This window comes from Phaethon aethereus, assembly GCF_964289735.1.
Source record: "Phaethon aethereus genome assembly, chromosome: 16".
In the NCBI taxonomy this organism is placed as follows: domain Eukaryota; kingdom Metazoa; phylum Chordata; class Aves; order Phaethontiformes; family Phaethontidae; genus Phaethon; species Phaethon aethereus.
Genome location: NC_138592.1, coordinates 3,243,258 through 3,266,144, shown reverse-complemented (window position 1 = coordinate 3,266,144; position 22,887 = coordinate 3,243,258). Strand labels below are relative to the sequence as shown.

The 22,887-nt window shown below is 39.9% G+C and overlaps 1 protein-coding gene across 1 annotated transcript; it reads left to right on the top strand.

Moving 5' to 3' along the window:
• Positions 1–16,413: 16,413 nt before the first annotated feature.
• Positions 16,414–20,968, top strand: MRGBP (MRG domain binding protein; the record flags this gene model as incomplete). The annotated part of the gene is made up of 5 exons (XM_082007236.1): positions 16,414–16,636; positions 17,222–17,343; positions 17,904–17,985; positions 19,640–19,714; positions 20,778–20,968. 5 exons carry the CDS (start codon positions 16,414–16,416, stop codon positions 20,966–20,968), a joined length of 693 nt encoding a protein of 230 aa, XP_081863362.1.
• Positions 20,969–22,887: the final 1,919 nt, after the last annotated feature.

Genomic DNA, 22,887 nt, shown 5'->3' with positions numbered 1-22,887 from the left:
AATGATATCAACTCCACAAAAGATATATATGCTTTTATAAGTTCACAGAAAATACCTGTTTCCTCCCGAGCCGCTAATTCTAAACCACTCTTTACTGTGAATCCCCCTTTAAGGCTGAATAATAAAAATAATAATCAGAAATTGCAGACAAATTGCTTCCTCTCTCCAGTTAAAACTTTCAGAAGTGAGCTGTCAGCGCATTGGAAGAATGGAAAGCAGCCAGCTCTGCTCTGCGCTATTAAATGTTTTTAGCACAACAGACACTTTAGCATCTTGTCACAGTGAGCAATAAGTGCAGAAGCAGCATCTTTTCTGTCTCCTGCATAGGAGGGGGAAGTAGAGGGACATAGTCTAAAGCCTCAAAAGCTGGAGATGACAGTGACATAGAGGATGCAGCTGTATGCTCCTTCCATGCATGACAGATTTCCATGGAGTTCACACCATACATCGTCTGCAGTTTCGTTGGTCGTGTGTGGTACCCACCCCAGCCTGGCCTCCTGGACGCAGGAAACCCTGCCAAGTGCGTGTACATTTTAAAGACATAGATACATCAACACAGCCCTTTCACTGACACCTGAGCACTGATTTTGTAACTGTATCTCTCAGAAAAGTGGAAATTCCCAGGTTGATAGCCCCCAAGGTCCATTTACTCCACTCGCCTTCTCTGACAGCGGCAGCACCAGCTGCTTTGGAAGAAAGTGAAAAAAAAACCCTTGAGTACTGTAAGCTGGGCAATGCTGTCAGATCTGGGAAGGCATCACGTGCCTTATTATCTGCATTTTCGTGTCCTTCCAGCTGGCTTTCTGCCCTAGTACAAATGTTTGTGTTTTCCATGACTGTGAGACAGCTTTTCTAGGAGTTATTTTACTCTTTCAGCAAAATATATGGTGTTCCTGAGTTTTCCACTGAATGGAAGCTTCAGATCTGTTGCATCAGGCTTCTCCTTACTCATCTCAGCTTTTGTCTCATACAACTTCCTACTTAAAAATACTTTTAGCAGCTATCTCAGCAACAGAAAGGACAAAGGCAAAGGCTTATTGACTGCCTAGAAACACGGAATTTTTCATCTGTCTATCCTGATAAACTACTGCAGCTGAATAGCAAATGAAATTAAAGCATTTTTCTAATTATCTTCCTCCTAAGTAATCATCCTTGCAAAAATTAACTGTGTGGATTCTCACAGATTTTAAGATCTGCTCAAAGGGGTTTTCTGAAGAGAAAGGAAAATTTTGCTGAGAGTCTCAATTCCTGGTGACTGGACTTTGTACAAGATCCTTCTGCAGCATTATCTAGATAAATTATAATTCTAAATTTCCTCAGAAATCATGCATCTTTGTACTGGCTTTGTACACTCTTTTCTTTAAACTCTCTGATATTATGCAACCATTTTATACCACCCCTCATCAGCACAGTATCTGAACACCTCCCACATAAAAACTGGGAGTGAACACTTCAGTTAATCCTTTGTGTTTCTTGCACGTTGGGGTAAAACTTTAGCTTTGATGGAGGTTTTATTTTTTATTTCCAATGTTACTATTTCTTCTTCATGTAATATTGCTTGATTAAAAGGGGTTTATTGAGTAGAAATGTTGCTTCCTCAAGCTGGGACTCAGGGTAGGATAAATCTCATCACAGCCAGACAGAACAAGGATATTTCCAAGGTTATGACACGCAGATAGGAAAAAGATGCTGGTAATCCAGAGGAAAATCCCAGAACGGCAGCTTCTAAGGTAGTCAAGAACGGTTAGAAGGACCCAGGACAAATAGCAGTCAGGAAAGCTCTCGGAGAGCTGACAGAGACAGTGTTAAATCCCCTCAGCAAGCCCCATCTCCTGTGTGCCACAGGCAGATGTCATGAGTCATCATACTGCTGTTGGGGAAGCAGAGCTATAGATACATATCTCTGTATCCTAATACTCAGTTTTCTAGTTCCTGCCAGAGGATTTGACTAAAGCTTTTTAGTTTGTTTAATTTAGTTTTGCAACTATATCCCACCTCAGTGGTCTAGTGAAACAAAAGATTATAGCTTTCTTCATTGCCAAAGGCCTTGAAATTCAGCACAACTTCATTACAGAATCAATTTATCAGATTAGATTAGAGTCCTTCAGATTTAAAAAGCAGACACCTGGTGAGCTTCTATATTACATTTCCAAAACTTCTTGAATTTAGCAGCATTTTCAAAAAGTTTCCTTGCAAATTAATTGGCAGTGTGATTAAATTCTTATTCAGGTACTCTGTACAATGATTCAAGCACCCATGTGAATATGTAATGAAACATAAGGTTAGAGTCACTTAGCAGAATGGGAACAGTGACAGGCAATGTTTGCTTGGATTTTTTAATCTTGAAATGAAAGGGTTTGCCAGGTTCTACTATCCAAAAAATTACACATCTATGCCTCTAATACCCTAATAAACATTTGCTTTGCAAAACATCCAGACTTGACGGTTAAATTATTAAGTAAAACCCCAGAAGATATAATGGAGTCTACTGCCATGTTTACAGGCTTTGATTTTCTTTTGAAATATAGGAAGTCTTTCCACTGAATATTTTCTGTCTGCAGGTCCCTGGCTTGCTCAGTGAAGTATCAGCCAGGTAACTGGTAACCTTCAGTTTATTTTCAAACTACGTGGCCTCAAAAGAGCTGTGTACTTAAAATATCTACAAAACATTGGTTTTCCCTCTACCCTCCCCCTGCTAGGTGCCACCTCTCCCACCCATTACATTCTTATTCAGGTACTCTATACAATGATTCAAGCACCCATGTGAATGTGTCGTGAAACATAAGGTTAGACTCGCTTAGCAGAATGGGAACTTGGCCATTAGCATCGGGACCAGAACTATCAGGATTTTCTGAAGGGAAGAGCCCAAGTCCTTCATGGGACAGAGGAGAGGTCCATCCTTTTTGCTCAGGTGGGAGACTCTAAAGCTCAAATTTCCCCCTTCCTTTTGCTTTGCCACTTAACAAGTAAACCCCTCCCCGTTATTTGTGGCGTCTGTTTGATGGTTTAGCAAGTCTCATTCTGTGCCCGCTTACAGAAAATATGCAAAAATACCTAATGCCCTCTGGCTGTAAATGAAATCACCTAATCTGGAGACACCTGCCTCGTAAAGAGCTTGATCAACAGTCCACAAATGTCTATGACCCCAAGCTTGGATGTGGCCCCTTCTTCTGGAATTTGACGTGTTGAGCTCATACCCAAGGTAGCTGTCTAGTATCACAAAGCATCACCAGCACTTCTGTGCCAGCCCTGATGGCAGCGTAAATGCAGATAACAATCAGCAGTCTTGGACTACACAATAAAAACAAGTGATGTTAACTGCCCATTAAGCCCGATGAATGGTATTTATCTTCCCGATTAAGGGAACAATAAAGTAGATTTGGATTTGATGATTGCAATTGTTGTTGCTAGAGAGCTCGAGGCCTGAGCAAAGACTCCTTGTTTTTATCTCCGGACACCTGAACTAGAAACATTTTCCCTGTTCTCTTCATCTCTGAAGTCTTTGAAGCTTCTCTATTAGTCTGTTATTACGAATTTTTAATTATTACAAATTATGTTTAAAACCTGTAAGGAGGCTTTGTTCTCTACAACTTGTTCATGGTAAAAACTGGAAAAGGTGCTTTAGAACAGACTTCCTACCACTAACAGTCCAGCAGGACCAGGAACACAATCCATTGGCATGGGAAAATTTGTAGTAACAACTCAGAATCCAGACCCCACTCTTCCCAGCAGAGTGGCTCCTAAAAGAAGTCTCCTCCAAGCAGGTTTGTCACTTCTTGTGTCCATTCATTTGGAAAATCCTTGCAGCTCTCAGGTAAACCAGTTACAAGAAGCTCTGATGCCCTTTTTAATAAGGAATCACTCGGCAACCACCACACATCACGCAGGAAAAGGAGGGGGCAACAGTCACTTCCAAATTCACAGGAGACCCAGCTGTATCCATCAGCCAGGGCAAGGTGTGAGGAGCGGGTCCGGAGGCAGGGAGCACTGAGAACTGGACAGCCTGCCACTACAGAAATAAAGGCACCTCCAGGGGCTGTTACCAAATGACTGCTAATGCAACAAGGGGGACTAAAAGTAAGTGGTTTGCATGTAAAACAGCAATCACAGGCAGTTCCACCCAAATGCTGTGAAACCAAGTGTTTTCCACTTATGATTACAGCCCATAATGGCATTTCCTAAAGGATTTTACTGTGCTGCTGACACAGACTAGAAATTAATAGGATAGTCCCAGAAAAGCCTGGTATCCAATGGGTTGCTGGAAATTGTTTACACTGAAATGGTGATTCTCCTTCTGCAGAAACTAGGAGCTCACCTCCAGCGTGACTTGGCTACTTCTCTTCATCTTGCTGTGCCCCTCCACATGCAGCTCAGAGAAACACAAGAGTATTCAGACAAAAAATTCTGACAAACTTTGTCACAGACCGACATTTAAGGATGTGTGGGATTAATTATATAGGAAAAGTTATATATCAGGAGTCAAAGGCCTGGGGTATTATGGTGAGAAGAAAATCACAGAAAATAGAAAACTTGTTTTCATTAGAGTAGGGAAGCATAGCATGTAATCATCATCAGTCCTTTTAAACATGTTGTTTGTTGCTTAAAACAGTTTTACTCAAAAACACTTCTAGCTATGTAAATGTTATCTCTGTGCCAGTATTTCTTCCTAAAGACAGATTTAAGCATGAGGACTAACATTGTATCGTTTCTGACATTAGAGAAATTTGAGTCCAAACCCAAACTGCCTGACTAAAATCTATTCGAGCAAGAATATAAACCAGAGTACAATTCCAGATTATAACCCAGTAAACAAGGCACTTGAATTTGTACCCCAATTACCTTTTGCACTTCAGTCTCATCCCTTAAAATCAGTGTGCAATATTTGCTGAATATGAGGTATTCACAGTGGATGCAGACTGAAGACATGTAACAGGGTATACTAAAAAAAAATCTTCAGTCTGGATTGATTTAACAGCTCACGGTCCTCAGAGTTGAGGAGTGGTAACCTGTGAAAAGATTAAAGAACTAAAACATTCAGGCTAGAAAGCATTACTCCTCTGCTCTGTCGTGTACAATAATATCACAGAAGGGACAAGTACAAGTAAATTCAAAGATATGTTAATTGATGTTAGTAGTGCTAATTTCTCAGCCACAAGAGAAATCACAAAAGGCAAGGAAAGAAAAGCTGTGAGAACTTTAAAATGCACTGAATTTCAGGAGGTGCAATGAAGGTATCCAACCACCCAGTATCATCAGCAGGGCTGCACTTAACTGCTTCACAGTTCTTAAAATAAAGCCACTTTTGCATTACAAAGTCAGAGCTATGTTTAAGTACTTGTAAAGTTACACTGAATTTTGAAAGGAAGAAACTGCCAGAGTGTTCCAAGAAGCCAAGTAATTAGCCTGCATTAATCTTCAGTTGCTCCCATTCCCTAATATGACCTGAATCTGTAAATTATGTGAGCTCTGAAGTCTATATAACCACTGGGTCAAGCCACGAGGATTACAGAGTTTTCATTCTGAGGCTGAATGCAAACGCACAAAAAACTAATGATGATTCTGAAGAACATTCAGGTTTCCAGTTGTTGACACCAACAGAGCTTATAAAGCAGCAAAAAGACAGCTGCTTCCATCAAACAACATCAATTTGAGATCTGATGCTTGATCCCACTTATCTTAATTATAACCTTTCATTAACCATCTAAAAAGAAAAACAATTTTAATATAGGATCTCTTGGCAGAAGACTCAATTGAACAGTACATAGAGGAAGAAATTCAGACTCACAAAGCAGTTAATAGTCATAATGAAAAGCTTTTTTCCTCAGCTGCCCTCTTGTTACAATAGGACACAAAGTTTTAAAATTACATTAACTTCAATGTTCGGTCATTTTTTGCAATGTAAATAGCAATTGTTGTTCCAAACTGAAAATTAACATAGAGGGTTTGGTGACAGAATTTTCTTATATTGGGACATAGCATAGATATTAATATTACCTTTTCACAGGGCTTTTAAAAATTTTATTGCCTTGTCTTAGTTGTTCGAGGAATACAGCAATTTAAACCTCTTGGACAGCCCTTGCCCTGTTGTGAATTCACTCAAATGAAACTGCTCCCAGTGCTGTCCACTTAGGAGGTTTTCATCTCTCATACTCATTGAAGGGTGTTTTGCAAGGGAGCTGGACTCCGATATGGAACTACCCAAAAGCGCAAATATCTAAGTCTGAGGGTTTGAACTGAAGCTGCCTGTAATTAATAAAAAGAGGATAAACAAAAAAGCACTGTGTAAAACAAATAGCTACATGGTACCAATTGCACTGCCATGTAGACACAGCTTCTCTTTCTGTTTGCACCACTGTGAATCAGGAGCAATTCCAGTGACTGAACTTAGTAGCTTTAGTACAGTGTCATAAAACAAGCGATCATCATCACATTTAAGTGCTTGTTGTTTAAAGCACTGTTTGTAACTAAAGAGTAAAAGGAGAAGTGCACATTGTGTATTCATTGTTGCTATAAGTTTGCGATTTTAATTTTCTGGAAATATGTTTGTCAACAAACTTCCTATTATGAACCTGAATATTACCTGTATTAGAATCAGGAGCTTCAAACAGATGTTGTCAGAATTCATTTTAAAAATTGGGCTGGAAAACAAGTATAAAGACAATTGATCAGCAATCCTACTGACAAGCAGAGCACAGTTTTGCATGAGTCCACCTTGATCACAGTGAGAGCAAATAGAAACTGTTTTGAATTTGAACAAATTAGAAACAATCCCATCAGGGCACAGAGATAAGGTAATATACAGATATGAATTGCAGCAATAAAAGGTAAAGTGGAAAATAAGACAAGATTATTTTTCTTAACAACTCTACTAAGTTGATCCAAGAAGAATAACTTAAATAATTCAAAGTGGTGAATGCAGCTTATTATGTTCTTGGGTTCCTTTTCCAGAACAGACTGTAGATACAGAGAAAAATGATCAGCTCTCCCAAACTTCCCCACCTGGGTTGAAGAGAAGTTACACTTCTGCATAGGGGCACATAAACGGCTGCACACCATTTACGTGAAGCTATTTTCTAAGGGTGGAAAGATTCACATCTCATCCCACCTTTGAACATGGAGAATATTCAGATGGAATCAGACTCCCCTTCCATGGCGAGAAATTCCATGGAAGAGAAATTCCATAGAATAGCAAGACTCTCTAAAACAGCTTTAGAAACTGCTATACACAAAATGGGGAGAAACTGCCACTTTCCGCATTGTACCCATGTTTGAAAGCCACCACAGATCATTGAAGCTGGACACTGTCAGAAAGGTGATAGCAGATTAAATGTTGTCCCGTGCAAGAGTAAAGCTTCTGAAACAAGAAGACCACCAAAACCACCTCTGAGGATGGAAGTCTGGCAACTGTATAACGACAGCAGTCATGTTAGACCCAGGGCTAACTCTACATCTGTGTTTCTATCACTTTCACCGATGGAAAATGCTTCTCATAAAGACTAGTTTAAAGGGGATCATTTAACAAAGGCAGTCAATGACCCAGCATTTTAAATTTGCCACAGGCATTATTTTTCCACCTCTCATTTTAGGGCTTTCTCTTCTTTGGCTATTGAGCATTTGGTTTTCAGGCTAAGAAATAAAAGAGAGGACAGCAGAACCAGATATAGGGAAAAAATGATAGCATGAGAAAGGCCAGCATAAAAAGGAATTTCTGAGAAACTCAGCTGATAAGTAGACTTGGTGGAAGGTTCTTGCACTCAATAGAGCTGAATGATTTTGTCCTCTGACCAAGGTCAGGTGGCTCTTCTAAGGTCACACAACTTTTCCTTTAAAAGCATCAAACAAAACATTGGTAGATGGAAGTTCTCTTCTAAACTTACAATTGTAAATATTGTCTAGTGGAGACTTATTCATTCAAATGAAAAATTGTGGTGATTATGTTTAACATCACCAAAAGTAGAGAGCACTTCAGGTAATAGCTTCCATGAAGGGGAAATAAAACACTGGGAATAAAGCCACCCTTTTAAGCTTGTAAATATTTATTATCATCGCATGAGCAATTCAGAATTCCGGTGTGCAATGTTAATAGGACCCATTATAGCTCACCTGAGCCCCAAATTTCCTACTGTTAAAGTAAACCATATTTTTTTAATTCGTATTATTTTCTTAAAGTACATTGTACTCTATTATATGGCAAGATGTGTACGGATTCCAAATGAACTTGCATCTGCTTCTAACGGTGAATAAAAAAAGAAAATCGTTTGAAAGTCAGAAATATAATGTGATTGAATAATACCTCTCTCAGGACTGCTAGTGAACCTAGGGCCTAATTTAGTGTCTCTGAAGTTGCTGCAAAAAAAAAGCTTCTATTTTTTTAGGTTTTGGTATCTCTTAGCAGCAAAGAGAGCTCGAAAAAGAGCTGTGTTCCACAATACTTGGAGTTAACTCTGACTTATAGTAAGTTTGGCAAACATAAAGACATCAAATTTTCCTTCCTTTCCTTCCCTAAAATACAAAGTGCACAGATAACTGATTTTGAGGCATGTGAGTTAACAAATTGTCCCTCAACCAAGATGACATTAGTAGCTAATAAATGCACTGATTCTATGTGAATGAAGGGTCAGCTTTGCCTCTATCCCATCCAGCTAGATTGACACACCCTGGCAAATCTGAAAACTAGCCAGTGAAGGAAGATTAGAAAAAAAGGAGGATTTTTATCCTCCCTAATTCTTTTGATTATGCAGTAGCATCTCTAATGTGCTAAAGGACCTCCGGGGCCTAAGACTTACAGATACATATAAAGTGGTTGGGGAATCGCAGAGCTCTGACATTCCCTAGGATATTCTTAAGTCACTTCTCCAGCTCCAAGACAACAATCTGTAGCAAACACTACTTCTCTAATTCCCACTCCTAGTGGCTTCCTAAGGACTGATCTAAAGTCTTCTGAAGCCAGGAGAAAGACCCCCACAGACATCAGTACATTCTGTATCAGCACCTCCTTTGGACAGTGGAAAACCTTTTCTAATGGGAATGTAAGAAAAGTGTGAGTAATTCAGATCAGCAGAGATGGTTTTAAGAATGGGATAAGAGCAAGAGATACTTGATAACTCTTATGTGGACTGGAGGATGACTCAGTAGCATGGGGATTTGTAGGTTGGATCCGAAGCCTACCAAAGCATTATGTACACATGAGTATGGGTCTCTCATGCCTCACCTTCCTGTTCCAATCTATAAATAGTTAGCGAGCTTTTAAAAGTATGTCCCGCAACACACATGGTAAAATCAAGTAGATGTTTTCTCATGTAGTTAAATGATGAAGTTATCTATTATGCAAGAAACTGAGGCCTTCCTACCATTTAGAAAATTGCTTAAATTTGATACTTTACCTCTGATATTGTGTCAAAGAGCATAAAACCAGAATGAAAGGCTGAGGCAATTGAGAAATCCCGAATAGGAGGAGAAGCTCTGTCTCTTTCCAAAAAAACTTACAGTCGCAGCTTGCTGGGAAAAGCTGTGAAATGTGCTAACTGGCTTTGTTGCTAATGTGATTATGCAAAGTAGGTGATAGTAATAGTGCTGCCCTACCATCACTTACAATGGCATCTGCTCTCTTTCAATTTTATGTAATTTTCATTGCATTTAGGTCTGTCAGGTTGCCCTGACATAGGATTCATGTGAAAATGAGATCCTTATTCTAAGCAACTGATGCAGTTGAAGAAATGAAATGTTAAGGCTGCTACCCATTATGCAAAGGGGGGAAGATTATTCAAAAAATGCAAAGAGATTAAATCCACTTAAATCTGCAAGTTTTCAGTTACTTCCATTCCAGAAGAAACTGAAGCTATTCTAAATAAGAAGTCTGTATATCACAGCTGGCCTCAGAATACTCTAACATGTACGTTCAGATGGGAATTATGATATATATATGTAAAATTGGTTACAGACCTGACCCAGCAAAGAATGCATTTTGATAGGAATCTGAGTTGAAGTTTGGAGTGAAATAGTAACTTTGGGTTAGAGGCTACTGAGCGAAATAAATAAGTAATAAAGCAGGGTTAGTAATTTAAAGATGGACAGTGATCTTAGCAAAGTAGTAGAGCACATTGGCCAAGTCAGCCTGTATCAATTCACAATAAATCCCTCCAACAGCAGAGTTTAATTATGAAGTGCTCCTAGTAGGAAACAGTGCAGAAGGTAGTAACTGGAATTTTGGTGTGCAGTAGAGAACTGATGATCCAGTGGGCAGGTTTATGTAATTAAGTCTCTCATGAAGGTAACATACATAATTTGCCAAACTTCTTAAGCAATAGCTCATTGGCATCATTGACTTTTACATGAACTTATATCATCTCTGTACAGTTTATAAAATCACTGAGTTATGGTATACAAGCAGCAATGCACTGAAATAAAGTTCGGCCTGCTGAATCAGAAAATAAAACGTGTCTAAGTGTATCAGCCCATAACAAAAAGAATTGCACTTTTTACCTTGGTAATATTGTTAGCTGTACCTATTCCTTTTTACAGGAAAAGATTTTTATAGAGATATAGATACTATTTTTTTATACAGTGATGTCAGTCATGACAGTGTTGTCTGCAGCCTTTCTTTAAACCTGTTTGTTTATTTGAGGTTTTTTTTCCTCCTGAGACAGCCTAGGCATGCACATGATGAAAACTGACATTTCGTTGGCTATGAAGATGGAAACACTTCCATGCTTCAGATCTAATCCAAATATTTTAAATTACTGATATAGTTACTTTGGCATTTTTGTGCTGTTTTAGAAGGAATAACTGGCTTTGAAATATGTGCTGTAAATTACAGCAAAAAAAGCAAGAGTCACAGGCCTGAAATACAGTAACTAACTGTCTCCTGTCTCCTATTACAGGTGTCTCCTAAACTGCCAAATAAATAGAAACAAGAACACAGTCTATATGATATTACACCTTCACTGAAATCAATGGATTTTCCCCCTTTGATTAACACTTAAGCATAAGACAACTTTTTTTATTGTTTTGTTTTTCCAGTGGGTCTGTTTTAGGATTATTAAAGATAGTGGTGGATTCATTGAAATAGGCAAAGGACAAAACTCAGAGACTTTAGGCAACACCGGTCGAAGTTGCTCCTGATCCAGGACAGCAGCATCTGTCTGGTTGAAAGCAAACTCTGACCCATGTGAAGAGCACCTCCTACCAATAGAACCACTGCAAATATACTGATGATTTCTGAGAATCCAATTTCTTCTCCGAGTGATGGACTTCACACCCAGTGAGGAATTTGGCTCAACAGATAAAGCTCTATCATCAGATATCTTGGTTTATTAAGCATTTCCTACTGTGAGTAATTGTATTCTTTGCACATGAGGATAAACCCAGAATTATACAGCTCTGGCTTGGTTCTGTAAATCAAATGCAGGTTTGAAATTTTGGAGTCAAAACAGAGATGCTTGTAAAACAAAACAGGAGACAGGACAGGCCTGTTTTCCATGACTAATGAGGAAAAAAGATCCTGTTACTAGCACTTTGTGGACTCTCTTGTTTCAGAGGCTTGTTGAATCTAGAGACATATTTCTACAAATCAGAGAAGCTCAGACGTTTTTTGACAAGTTACTTGGCTTAGGCCTGGATGGTGCTATTGACTTATCACCGTTGCAAGCCAAATTGCAAACTAACCTGTTGTTTTCACAGCTTTCTGTAACAGCAGCACTGCCTGGCTGGCTGCAGCTGCAGCCTGTTCCTAACACATTATTGTTTGCCAATGCACAGGGTCCATCCTAGGAAACAATCTTAAACACCACCTTGATGTAGCCTAATGGATGATGCTGAAGGGCACCTGTGAATACTCTCAGATAGTCAAAGCTAAAATGCAAAAAAAAGGGCCCAAACGGAATCTCCCAAACACCCAACTTGCAGAGTTCTGTCAAGGTATCATATGTACTTAAAGGAATACACATATTTTGTGAAAATCTGCTGCCACCCTCCACCACAGTAAAAGGCTGAATGTGGTTGTTATTTTAGTGTCAGCTAGTCATTCAAGTTTAGTGATTGTCTGCTTTCCTTCTGAAGATTCTTTCCGTTTATGATGGCTTTTTTTTTTTATTTTAAAGAGTAGTATTTTTGTTTTGAAAAATGAATTTTAAAAAATGTCCCCAGAGAATAAAATTGCAATCTGAACAATCCCGATCACAACACTGAAACTGTCAAGGAAGGGAATCCCTTCTAGATTTATACTGACCAGCTGGTCAGTGTGAGTTTAGTTTGGCAGGCACTTCAGGCACATCAATAAAAATCACCTTCAGTGAAACATGCTGTGGTCTTCCAATGTTGGCTTGGGATAACCAGGCATTGAAGAACTGATTCTCGTGCTCACCTTTAACTGGTTCATTCTAAATTCACTCCGTTTTCTTCATTCTTCTCTGTAAGCCTGGGACATGATGGATTTATTAAACTGAAAATTCAGTAAGATGGCTTTTTCCTCCCCAATCCCCACTCTGCACCGGGATATTTTGAAGGGTAGCAGGAGCAGTAATGAATGCCTCTGTGCGTGCTTAGAGATGATTATTTGCACACTTTTCAATCTATTTTTCTAAGGCTTGCCATCTGATGCCCATCTAATATGCAGCCTCTCTCTGCTGGGAGAATGAGCACAACCTATCACAAGGGAAAAGTTCAGTTCAAGAACATATGTCTCAGCAAACAGAATGCATCCTCTGTCTGACAGCTGCTTCCCTCTTCTTTGCTACTTCACCCCCCCTTCCCCCTTATTTTGAATTAAATACCATATTTTTACCCCTGTAAGAAGCCATGCAGGCCAGGTCTGAGAGTGAACTAATCAAGCACACTTTTTTGCTAAGAACTTAGGTAACTGGGGAGAAAGCTGGGAAGTATCTCCTTGACAACCTTGGATGGGGCAATGCTGCTCTAAAGGGCTGTGTGATAAGACTCTAACAACAAATACATTTATCTTTTTGTTTCGTCCTCCTTGACAGGTTTAATGGGGAGAAAAGCACATCTATATCAAACTATCTTAACTGATTCATTAAAAGATGTGCAAAATAATCAAGCTCCAACTTTTAGACAATTTGCTATGCAGCTCTGTTAAAGCAAAACTTCCTACAGATTTCACATTGAAAGAACAGATTTTGAAAGTACAGGTAAAGCTTACAAATCAGATCAGAACTCCTCTTTTCAGGAGGTCCTCATCAGTCAGAAAGGATATTATTTTTGGAAATACTAAAATATGTCAAGGCACTGAGATCAATTATCTTGTAGGAGGATTTACAGACCTGAGAGTAGTTTGGTGAAGGACTATGTATGTACTTCTGCGTGTAAAAACTATGTATGCAATGAAAATGTTTTAATACAGTAGCTAGTTACCCTGTCTGCCAAAAATTAAACCCAGCTATGGCCAGCAACACATACTCAACATCAGACGGCAGTGACTGCTGAGCACATCTATCAGCTTTGGCAGGGATCCCCGTCCATGGGCTCCAGCAAATGGCAGTACTTTCTCAATTTCTGTAGAATAAAGCTGATAATGCTCTCCGGGGGTCTCAGGAGGTTTCATCCACCTATGTAAGAAAAACTCTGTTAGATTCTGTATCAAAGATGTACTAAAAATCCACAGCACAGGTTAAGTGACTGGTTTTAATGCAAAAGTATGCAGATGATATTCTTTTATAAATGTTCATGTGGCATACCAAAAATTATCCAGGATTTGGAATGAAGTTTTTAGTTTGTTAAGGGCACTAACACATGGTGTTCTAAAATAATGACAGAAATAGTTGTAGCCATATTGCTTATCCCAGAAATCCAACGCTTCTAGAGAGAATGCCAAAAGCTAGGCATATTTCTCAGTTGTTGCAATGTATCATGAAATATCAGATCGTCTCTCCGGGGGGACACGACCTGATCCAGCAAAGGGCTGAGCACCCTTAGTTGATAGTTGATATAATAGGCAGCCAGGTTTCTAAGGCTGAAAGCCACCTGAAGAGTGGGAAGGAAAAGAAAGGAACTAAATTGTGCATGGCTTAGATGGCTGATATCTGCTTAAAACCAGAAGTAAGACTCAAACCTGAACAAGAGGAGGGTAAATTTTTCAGAATCTGAAAATTCTGTTCAATGAGGGGGAAAAAAGTATCTAAAATTTAAAGAGATTAAAAATTAACTCTGGTCCAAATCCAGGTAGAGGCTGTATGTCACATTATTATAGGCTCCCATATGTTTCCTATGGCACTGAAAGACACAAGGAAATTTAGACATGTGGAAATGTAATTATTTGTGATTGAAACAAAACAGCAGACAGTTTATGCATATACTCTTCCTGTTGAATTGACATTATTCTACTGAATTAAATTATTTTCATATGCTGTTGTACTTTCAGAGGTAGCCATATGTTTTTTCACATTCTGTTTCACATGCTACTTTTTTTAGTCATCAGAACTCAATGACATAAAAATTGCTATCTGAGCTGACACGGTTATTCCCTCTTGATGATAGTCTTTAAGTAGAAGCATAATGTGACAGATGAGAGTGCTGAAGCTCAGTGTTTCACATAGACTTGAAAATAATTAGGAAAAAAAAAAATCTTCCTGCAAAACTTTGAAAACTATTCTACGGGGGAACAATTTTTCTACTCTGTAATTTATTTGTTTTTCTTTTTTCCTTCATTTTTCTACATCTAGAAACATGTGTATGAAAACAGGAATTTAGTTGTTCAGGAACTCATTTACTCCTGCTGTGCAGTCATCACAGGAAATCAGAACCCTCTCTTTCGGTAGCAGATTAAGACTAGGTAACAGCATAGATCAAATAAACATTGGAAGATTAAAGCGGTCTGAGAGCCATACTGGATTTAGCGTTGGATTTAACTGGAAAAGTGTGCAACTTTGTATTCAAGATTGGAAAAATCTTGTTGATATTAACATTTGGGCTCAAAATGAGGAAAGTAGTGTGAAGCCTGAGCTGTGCAAAGGCAGGTTCAGCACAACCAGGACATAGGTACAGAGGTGACAGTTGGCAGAAGAAATATTTCTGGAGTTTCCTGTAGTTTTGATGCAGAAAAGTCATGCCAGCAAGATCTCTGTCACTCTGAATGGAGCTCTCACAGAAACAGCTGTCCCTGGAAAATTTCAACAGCATCTAAACCAAACCGGAGTGAGAGACTCCTTTCCATTTTGAGAGGCTAGCCTGAACCCCACTGGAAATGAGGATTTGTATCCAGGCATCCTTATCCAGGATCTGCACCACCAAACTTCCCAAGGCTTCACACATAAGTTTTGGGTTTAACTCATTTCATACGCTTACTAAATGTTAGGTTAATCTGTTTTGGGTATAAGCATTACATCAAGCCCCTAAGAATGATATGAGTCAGTTAATTCGTTGGGTATCAAAGGCACAGAAGGTTTTCCATTTCAGAAAATCACATCTTTCCCATCCCACTTTCTATTAGTTGGATAATTTGCATGAAAATAATGCCTTTTTGCTTGTTGAGTTTTTGCCCCGCTGTTTTATTATTCACTCAGAACTGTCGTTCTTTCTGTATGATGTCATTGTTATCTGCTATTGAAATAATTTTAATGTCTCAGAAATGATTGAGATTTCAAATGAGGAGTGAGCAATAGGAAAACCTGATCACCTAAGCAACAGAAGTCCCGTTTCATGCCCCTGTGTCTAATCGTACCTAACAAGGAAAAACAAACCTGTCATCGAAGGAATGATACATTTTCTTTCTTCCCAGACACAGTGTTTTCTTATGCCTAAATTGATGGGCAAAGATGGTGGGTTCCGCATTTTTCAAGCATGCCAGGCATAGTTATTTGTTAAGCATCAATGTCAGGTTGATATAAAATGATCCCGTTGTGACAAGGATGAGCGGTTCGGGGGGTTTTGCAGCTCTCAGGACCTTCCCCAAGCGCAATCCTTCACCATGGCGGCTCTTTGCACCACAGGGACAGGCCAGGAGGGCGAGCGCTGCGGCGGCTGAGGCTTCCCGGGCAGCAGAGCCAAGCTTCAGGCCCTGCTCTGGCCTCCTAGTGCCACCTTCCCAACCCTGGGCTGATCTCAGGTGAAGAAGAACAGGCCTATGGAGGCCGTTTGGGATGGCGGGCGGCGTTACTCTTGCCTCTCTGACCGGCCCAAGAAACTCTAAAGCTTGACAACGGTCGTTAAGGAACTTCTCGGAGACACCCTGCGGCCTCGTCCCGTCCCTGGAAGGTCGGGCTCCGCGCGCAGCTCACGCCGCCGCCGCTACGAGCGCGGTGCGGCCCCAATCCTGAGGTAAACCCCCTCCCGAGACCTTCGGCCGCTCCAGCAGAGGCCTCCGAGGGCGCGCGGAGCGGCCCGCGGCCCGCCACCCCCTCCTCCCGGCCGGCAGGAGCCGCTGCGGGCGGCGGCGCGCAGGGGGCGGCAGGCGGCGCGGCGATGGGCGAGGCGGAGGGCGGCTCGGCGGGCGCTGTGGAGAAGCCGCCGTTGCCCGCGGCCGGGCCGGGGGCCGCCGCGGCGGTCGCTGCCGCCGTTGCAGCCGCCGCGGCGGCAGCGGCCGCCGCCCCGGAGCCCGGCGTGCCGGCGGAGGAGGCGGTGGTGGTGTGGAGCCCTGAAGTGGAGGTTTGCCTCTTCCACGCCATGCTGGGCCACAAGCCCGTAGGTGAGAGAGAGCAGGCCGCGGCCGATCCGCGGCCTCGAGTAGCGGCTCTGGCGGGGGAGGAGAACCAGGCGCTGAGCCCGGAGCGGCAAAGGCCGAGCGGGGGACTCCTTGGGGGGAGGGCTGGCGGCCTGGCCGCGCTGCGGTGCTGCCTCTAGCGGCCTCTCGGGCCCGCTCCCGCCGCGGCAGCCGGCCGAGGGCCCCGGGGCACCTCCCGAATCTGGCGGGACCTGTGGGGAAGGAGGCGGCGTGCCCTCCCGGCCTTCTCAGCCACCCTTCCCGGGGGCGCAGAGCCCTCCTCGCTCCTCTCAGCCTTCGCCTTTCCTGACTTGCTGCCTAGATACTTTCCTTCGGTTGTTTTTCACGCAGTCTCTGTAAGAGCTCTGGCTGCGGCCACATTGTCAGCGTTACCCAGGGAGGCACCCTCAGCCCCTCTCCAGAATATCACCTGTAATGTCGGGTGAAATATGAGCCAGGCAGGGCTGCCCAGATTGCCATGTGTTTCTCCCATAACATCTGATTTTCCTGTAACTATAGAATGTTTCTTTTCAATTTTGTGGCATTAATTGCATTGAGTTCTTCTCATAGGTGTGAATCGCCATTTCCACATGATTTGTATCCGGGATAAATTCAGTCAGAATATTGGTCGTCAGATTTCTTCCAAAGTGATTTGGGACCATCTGAGCACCATGTACGATATGCAAGCTCTTGTGAGTATAAGGGGTTGATGCAGCCACGTTCTTATTTCTTATAGTTCAGGAGTTTTGATAGGCCAAAATCACTGTGCCTGTCATATCTTTCATGTTAATAAGAATTATATGTCATTCCGGTGAGTTGATGGGGTTTTCCCTGTATAAAAGTACATTAGGTGAGAGAATAAAACGCACGCTGGTTTGTGGTTTTGTTTTGCCCCCTCTACTGTGTTCTGACTTCATTTATTAAAGTTGCCAAAATGCTGATTCAGCAAATATTTACATAGGTACTTAACTTTTAAGTGTCAAATAGGTAGGTTATAGTGTGCTTACATAAAAATTTGCCATGTTTGGGTTCCAGAAGTGATCTCAAATGATCGTGAGTCATGATCTCAGGTATCTTGACCGTAGTAATCAGTTTGACATCAGGAGCCTCCTGATTCTCTAATGTTTGAGAATCTTGTTAAGAATTATTTATCTACTAGTTGCATGTAAAATAGAACTTGAGATTGTTAAAAACTTTAGTTTGGATTTAGAAGTGCAAACTCATTCATGGAGATCTTTCTTTTCTTTCTCAGCATGAATCTGAGATTCTTCCATTCCCTAATATAGAGAAGAATTTTGCTCTTCCTGATGAAATGATTCAAGAAGTGAGAGAAGGTAAGATGTGATAGAAATCTCTTATTCTTGGTTGCTTTAATCTCATCCCAGATCAGGTAGTTTAACAAAACTGCCTCCAGAAAAGAACGTAGCATTCCAGTCCAAGGCTGTTCTTTCAGACTGGTGTGTTAGGCGTATTAGGAGAAGGAAGTGTTAAACAGATATAAGTTTATCTCATGAAGTTTTAACCAGATGACTGAAGCAAACTGCGGGAAACGATCACACTGCTTGTGCTGTTCGTATTCTCATGATCAGCCCATGTGATTGACCACTGTAGGAGGCAGGATAGTGGGAGAGATAGACCTTTGGTCAGATTCCACACACTATTTCCCATATTCTTAAATATAATGTAGATGGGGTGCTAATATAGCACAAACAGGTTCTATTTATACCATATAGATTCATCTTCTCCTTCTGGGTATATGCAAAAGATCTGTGTGCTTCACTGATATTAGTTTGGAGAGTGAAAGGCAAAATGTGGTTCTTTGCAAGGTGATTGTGGGTTTTTTGCACTTTGAGACGGCTGTAATATTACATCAGACCATAAGTTTTGGTAAAATAGATGGTCTGCACACTTTAATGTCATTCATTTTGTAGCAAGATAGTTTTTTAAACTAGGAGCTGATGAAAATGACATTTTCTGCATATAATTTGTATATAATAATAATTCTGTGATAAAATTTTCTGTACCGATGATATAAGGCAGTTAAATAGCAATTCAGCTAATGTTTAAAAACACAACAGGAATATACTTATTGAATAGCTGCAGTTTCGATAGCTGGAGGAACTTGGTTTTTGGCCATGTACTTGTGCCTTATGCTGGTATAACCATCTCATTTTCAGGCTATTACTAGTTTTTAATATGGTTCGTATGTCTTATTTTGAGAAGGATTATTGGGTTTTAATATCTGATGATAGATTTTTCATGAGGGTTTCTTCTGTAGCTATGTTAAAATTGATTGAAAACAAAAACTGTATGAAGTGTTAGAGGCGTTTGTATAGATTCATGGTGGTTTCATTGCACTGTGAAATAAACTCTTTGTGTTTTTACCTCCTTGAGGTTCAGCTACCTAGTTCTTCCAAATCTCTCTCACTCATGTTAAACCTATCTGTATTGTCTAATCTAGTAAAAATATGCAGCAATTTGAGAGAAATCTTAGGTTGAGCAATGAGAGCTGGGTTTTCAAAGTTTAGCCAAATGTGTGTTACTTAGTACTGTTACCCAAGGTGGGAGCTAGGAAGTTCAAGCATCTGCCAAAGGAGTTCTTGGGATATTTTAAACTACAGTGGAATTCTTCTCAATTACTAAGTACACTAAACTTCACTCTAAAAATTCAGTATAGAAGCATAATATAGCTAAGACACTGCAATATATTTTGCCTGTTTACCATTTCACTTTCTTCCTGTAAATAATGTTAGTGGAACGTTGTGACAAGTGGCATCATCTTGTTCAGTGCATTTACCCTACATTATGCTCATAGTATGCCTGGACTGTTAGTTGCGTTTCTCATCACAGTGCTAAGGAACCTTTACTGCTGAGTGTCGCACTGAATATTTCTTAACATTATGCACATATGCTGAGGCTACTAATCGAGAAAAAATACATACGGTTCTTCAAAACCATCTAACCATTGCCTAACAATCCTTTCTGTAGGAAAAGTGATGATAGAGGAAGAAGTGAAAGAGGAAATAAAAGAAGAGATGGAAACGCATGCAGGTCCAGAAGAAGGTAAATTTGTAACTCTCTACTGTGTAATAAGAGATTAAAAACCAACTGTAACTCTGAGAAATTCATGTTAAAATGTAAATCCCAAATATGGTGTACGTTGTGATTTGTATTCAGACTTAGCATATGCTAATTGCCAAGAACCAGAATAATTTAAGAATGCACAGAGTAAGCAGTTGCCAATATCTCATACCTCACAAGAGTTCTCCTTTGCTCCTAATTCATATGTACAAAGTTGTATAGCTTTGGAGGTTTTTTGTTTTAACATGTACTTGATGAAACCCTGGGAGTCTGAAGTAATCTAAGAATATCTGAAAGAAAGTGAAGTCCAGTTTTAGTGAACCAAAATACTCTGTGTTAGTGAAATCATGGGAAAGAATAGGGCCTGTACATCAAAAAAGATTGTAAGATTGTATGCTTAAGTGGGGAGGTGGGCAGAGTGTTTTTTCATTTTATTTTATTTGCATTAACTTGCTTCTTTTAAATATAAGGCTTATTTCCTAACACTTTGCTGTAGAACAAAGTCCAATGTGAACAGTAGGGATTCTGCTATTTAGCTTAACAAACCAAGCCAACTGTTAACTATATGATTTCATAGTATTTATATCACAGAAGAAGTGGTGTTTTAAGACTGAGTGTAATAAAAGATCTAAAAATGTATTTTAAAAATATATTGAATTTCACATTTTGGGTGTTCAGTTTTAAAATCTCTCTATAATACCAAATGTAATGACCGTTGCTGATTATAAATTCCATAGATTGGTCCTGTGTTCTGTAAGTGTTCCTATTAAGTATTTTAATTTTAAGTGCTGTTTAATTCCACTTAATTAAGTTCACTTTTAGCCTGTCAAAATACACGCCTGTCTTTAAAGCAAATAATAAAAGCAAGATGTGCCTTTCTTACAGAAGATTTTTCCTTTGAAAATAATAACTTAAATGGTCATTAAATACTCTGAGAATTGATTGGTTTGAAAAGTTTTATGTAATATAAAGAAATTTGATATCACTTCTTGTTTGCCTATGTGTATGACTCTGATCTGGAATCATTACTTTGATCCTATTTCAGTTTTTGCACCCTCTGGAAGTTTAGGAAAAACAACTGAAAAGCCAAGCAGCAAAGAGAAAGAGAAAACTTCTTCAGATTCTGGGTCCAAAGAAGGATCTGATAAGAGGAAGCGCAACAGAGTTACTGAAAAGGTCTTAAACGCAAACAGTAATCCTTCCAGTCCAAGTGCTGCAAAACGACGCAGAACGTAAAGCAAGCTGTGACAGAGAGAAGTAATAAACTCTGGAACGTGAGAAGGGAACTGTAAAAACAAGTAGCAGGATGGTTGCTACATAAAACTTTTTGAGAAAGAAAAAGATACCTGAGCCAGGTATTTGAAGAATCTGCACATTGGCTTTATATGTGCAAGACTTCGTCTGTCTTTCCTGATGTGTTTTCTGGTCTGCACAGAGTAGCTGAGCAATGGCTACCTTCTCAGGGCATTGGGGGAGAAAGCTGGCAGCGTTAAGAGTTCATGTGTACGTAACGATTCCGGTGGTTGCATTTCAAACAAGTAACACACTCTGTGTCAGCATAGTTCATGAAACAAGTGCTCAGTGGAACATGGAGCCTCAGTTCATGAAAAGCATAGGTTATGTCTATAAATATGGGGTCCTTTTTTTTTTCTGCCTTTGCTTTGTTGCTGTTTTTGAATATTAGAGACCCTCTGTGGGTAATGTTGTTTGGCTGTTGTACTTACTGCAAACGTAGCGTTTGTATCAAATGTCTGAATTTGTTGGTTGGGTAAAACTAAAATTCTTTTAAATACAGATAACTACTGAGCTGAAGTATTCTTTCGCTCTGTTTGCTGAAGGAACCTTCTTTCACCCTTGGTGACATAACATTTTTCAATCTGTGTAAGTTTATAAACCATAAGTGAAGTGAAAATTATAATGCCCCTAGAATAATAATTAATAAGTATCCTAAATAAAATATCCAATGATGTCACATGGTTTTGTAAGGGATCAGCTGAGCTGTGCGTGAACCTGGAGATGTTGCTTCATCTGTGTACTATAGTACAGTGGGTTTTGTACTTCATTATTTATTTTTTTAAAACAGTTTTGGTAGATGTTAATGGAATTGGTATTCCAAAATGTTAATTTTGTTCTACAACTTAAGAATCTTACTGACATTGTAATGTTTATCTTTTATATGCTAGAATATTAAGATTTGATAGGAGTTACTATTTTTGTGTTGTGAAAAGATGGACCGTAATGAACAAACACATGTTAAATGGTGATTGAAGTAGGCTGAAATGTTACAGAATTCCTTTCACCATGTTAACTATCAGTTAATAAAGAGAAGAATTACTTCTTAACCTATCAGTATTGTCTTCAAGGTGAGGAACTAGGATTCTACTAGTTTTTGCTGTTATTCTAGGTACGTAGCCAAGTTCTTGTCTGTCTTACTTGTTTCATTTGCTTTATACCAAGAATAAATTTGACTTGTCTTTATTTTACTAAATGGTAGTTCTTGTGTAACTTGATTAAAATTTGGCCCAACTTATTTTGAAAGTTGTTTAGGTCTCTTGTGCCTTCAGTGAAATTGGTCAAAAGTGCCTACCTGGGTTTTTGTGGTGGTTTTGGTTTTTTGTTTACTAACTTTGTCTGGATCTTACGAATTACTATGCTGTTATTTCTGTAAGACAGTTGATAAGAAAAGCTCAGCTGTTTACTCTCTTATATGCACTGGTGACCCCTAGAAGGTTAAAACTCCTGCTGGGATGGCCACTATATCTGCTTTTAAGAAAAATTTAAGAAAAATGCTCAGATTAATTTATTGGTTGGTACTATCAAGTTGCAGAAGTTGTAGTCCTGTCGCTTATGGATCTGAAAGATGAATGCCTGTTAATTCTTAAGGAAACAACAAAACTTAAAAGATCTTGGCCATAAGGAGCAGATTTTGTAACTTTCAAGTCTCATGGCCTTGTGGGCAAATCCTTTTCATCCAAGGGATTCTAGCCTAATTTTTTTTGCTGTACCAATGAAACTTTTTTTATTGCTTAAAGTACAGGTGTGTCAACGTTAATGTGTGCTGGTGCCGTCTCTTGACACCGCCCTTGAAGCAGGGAGAGCCCGCTTGGGATTTCATGATCAATCCAGCAATACAGATTCTTTCAGGAATTCGTTGG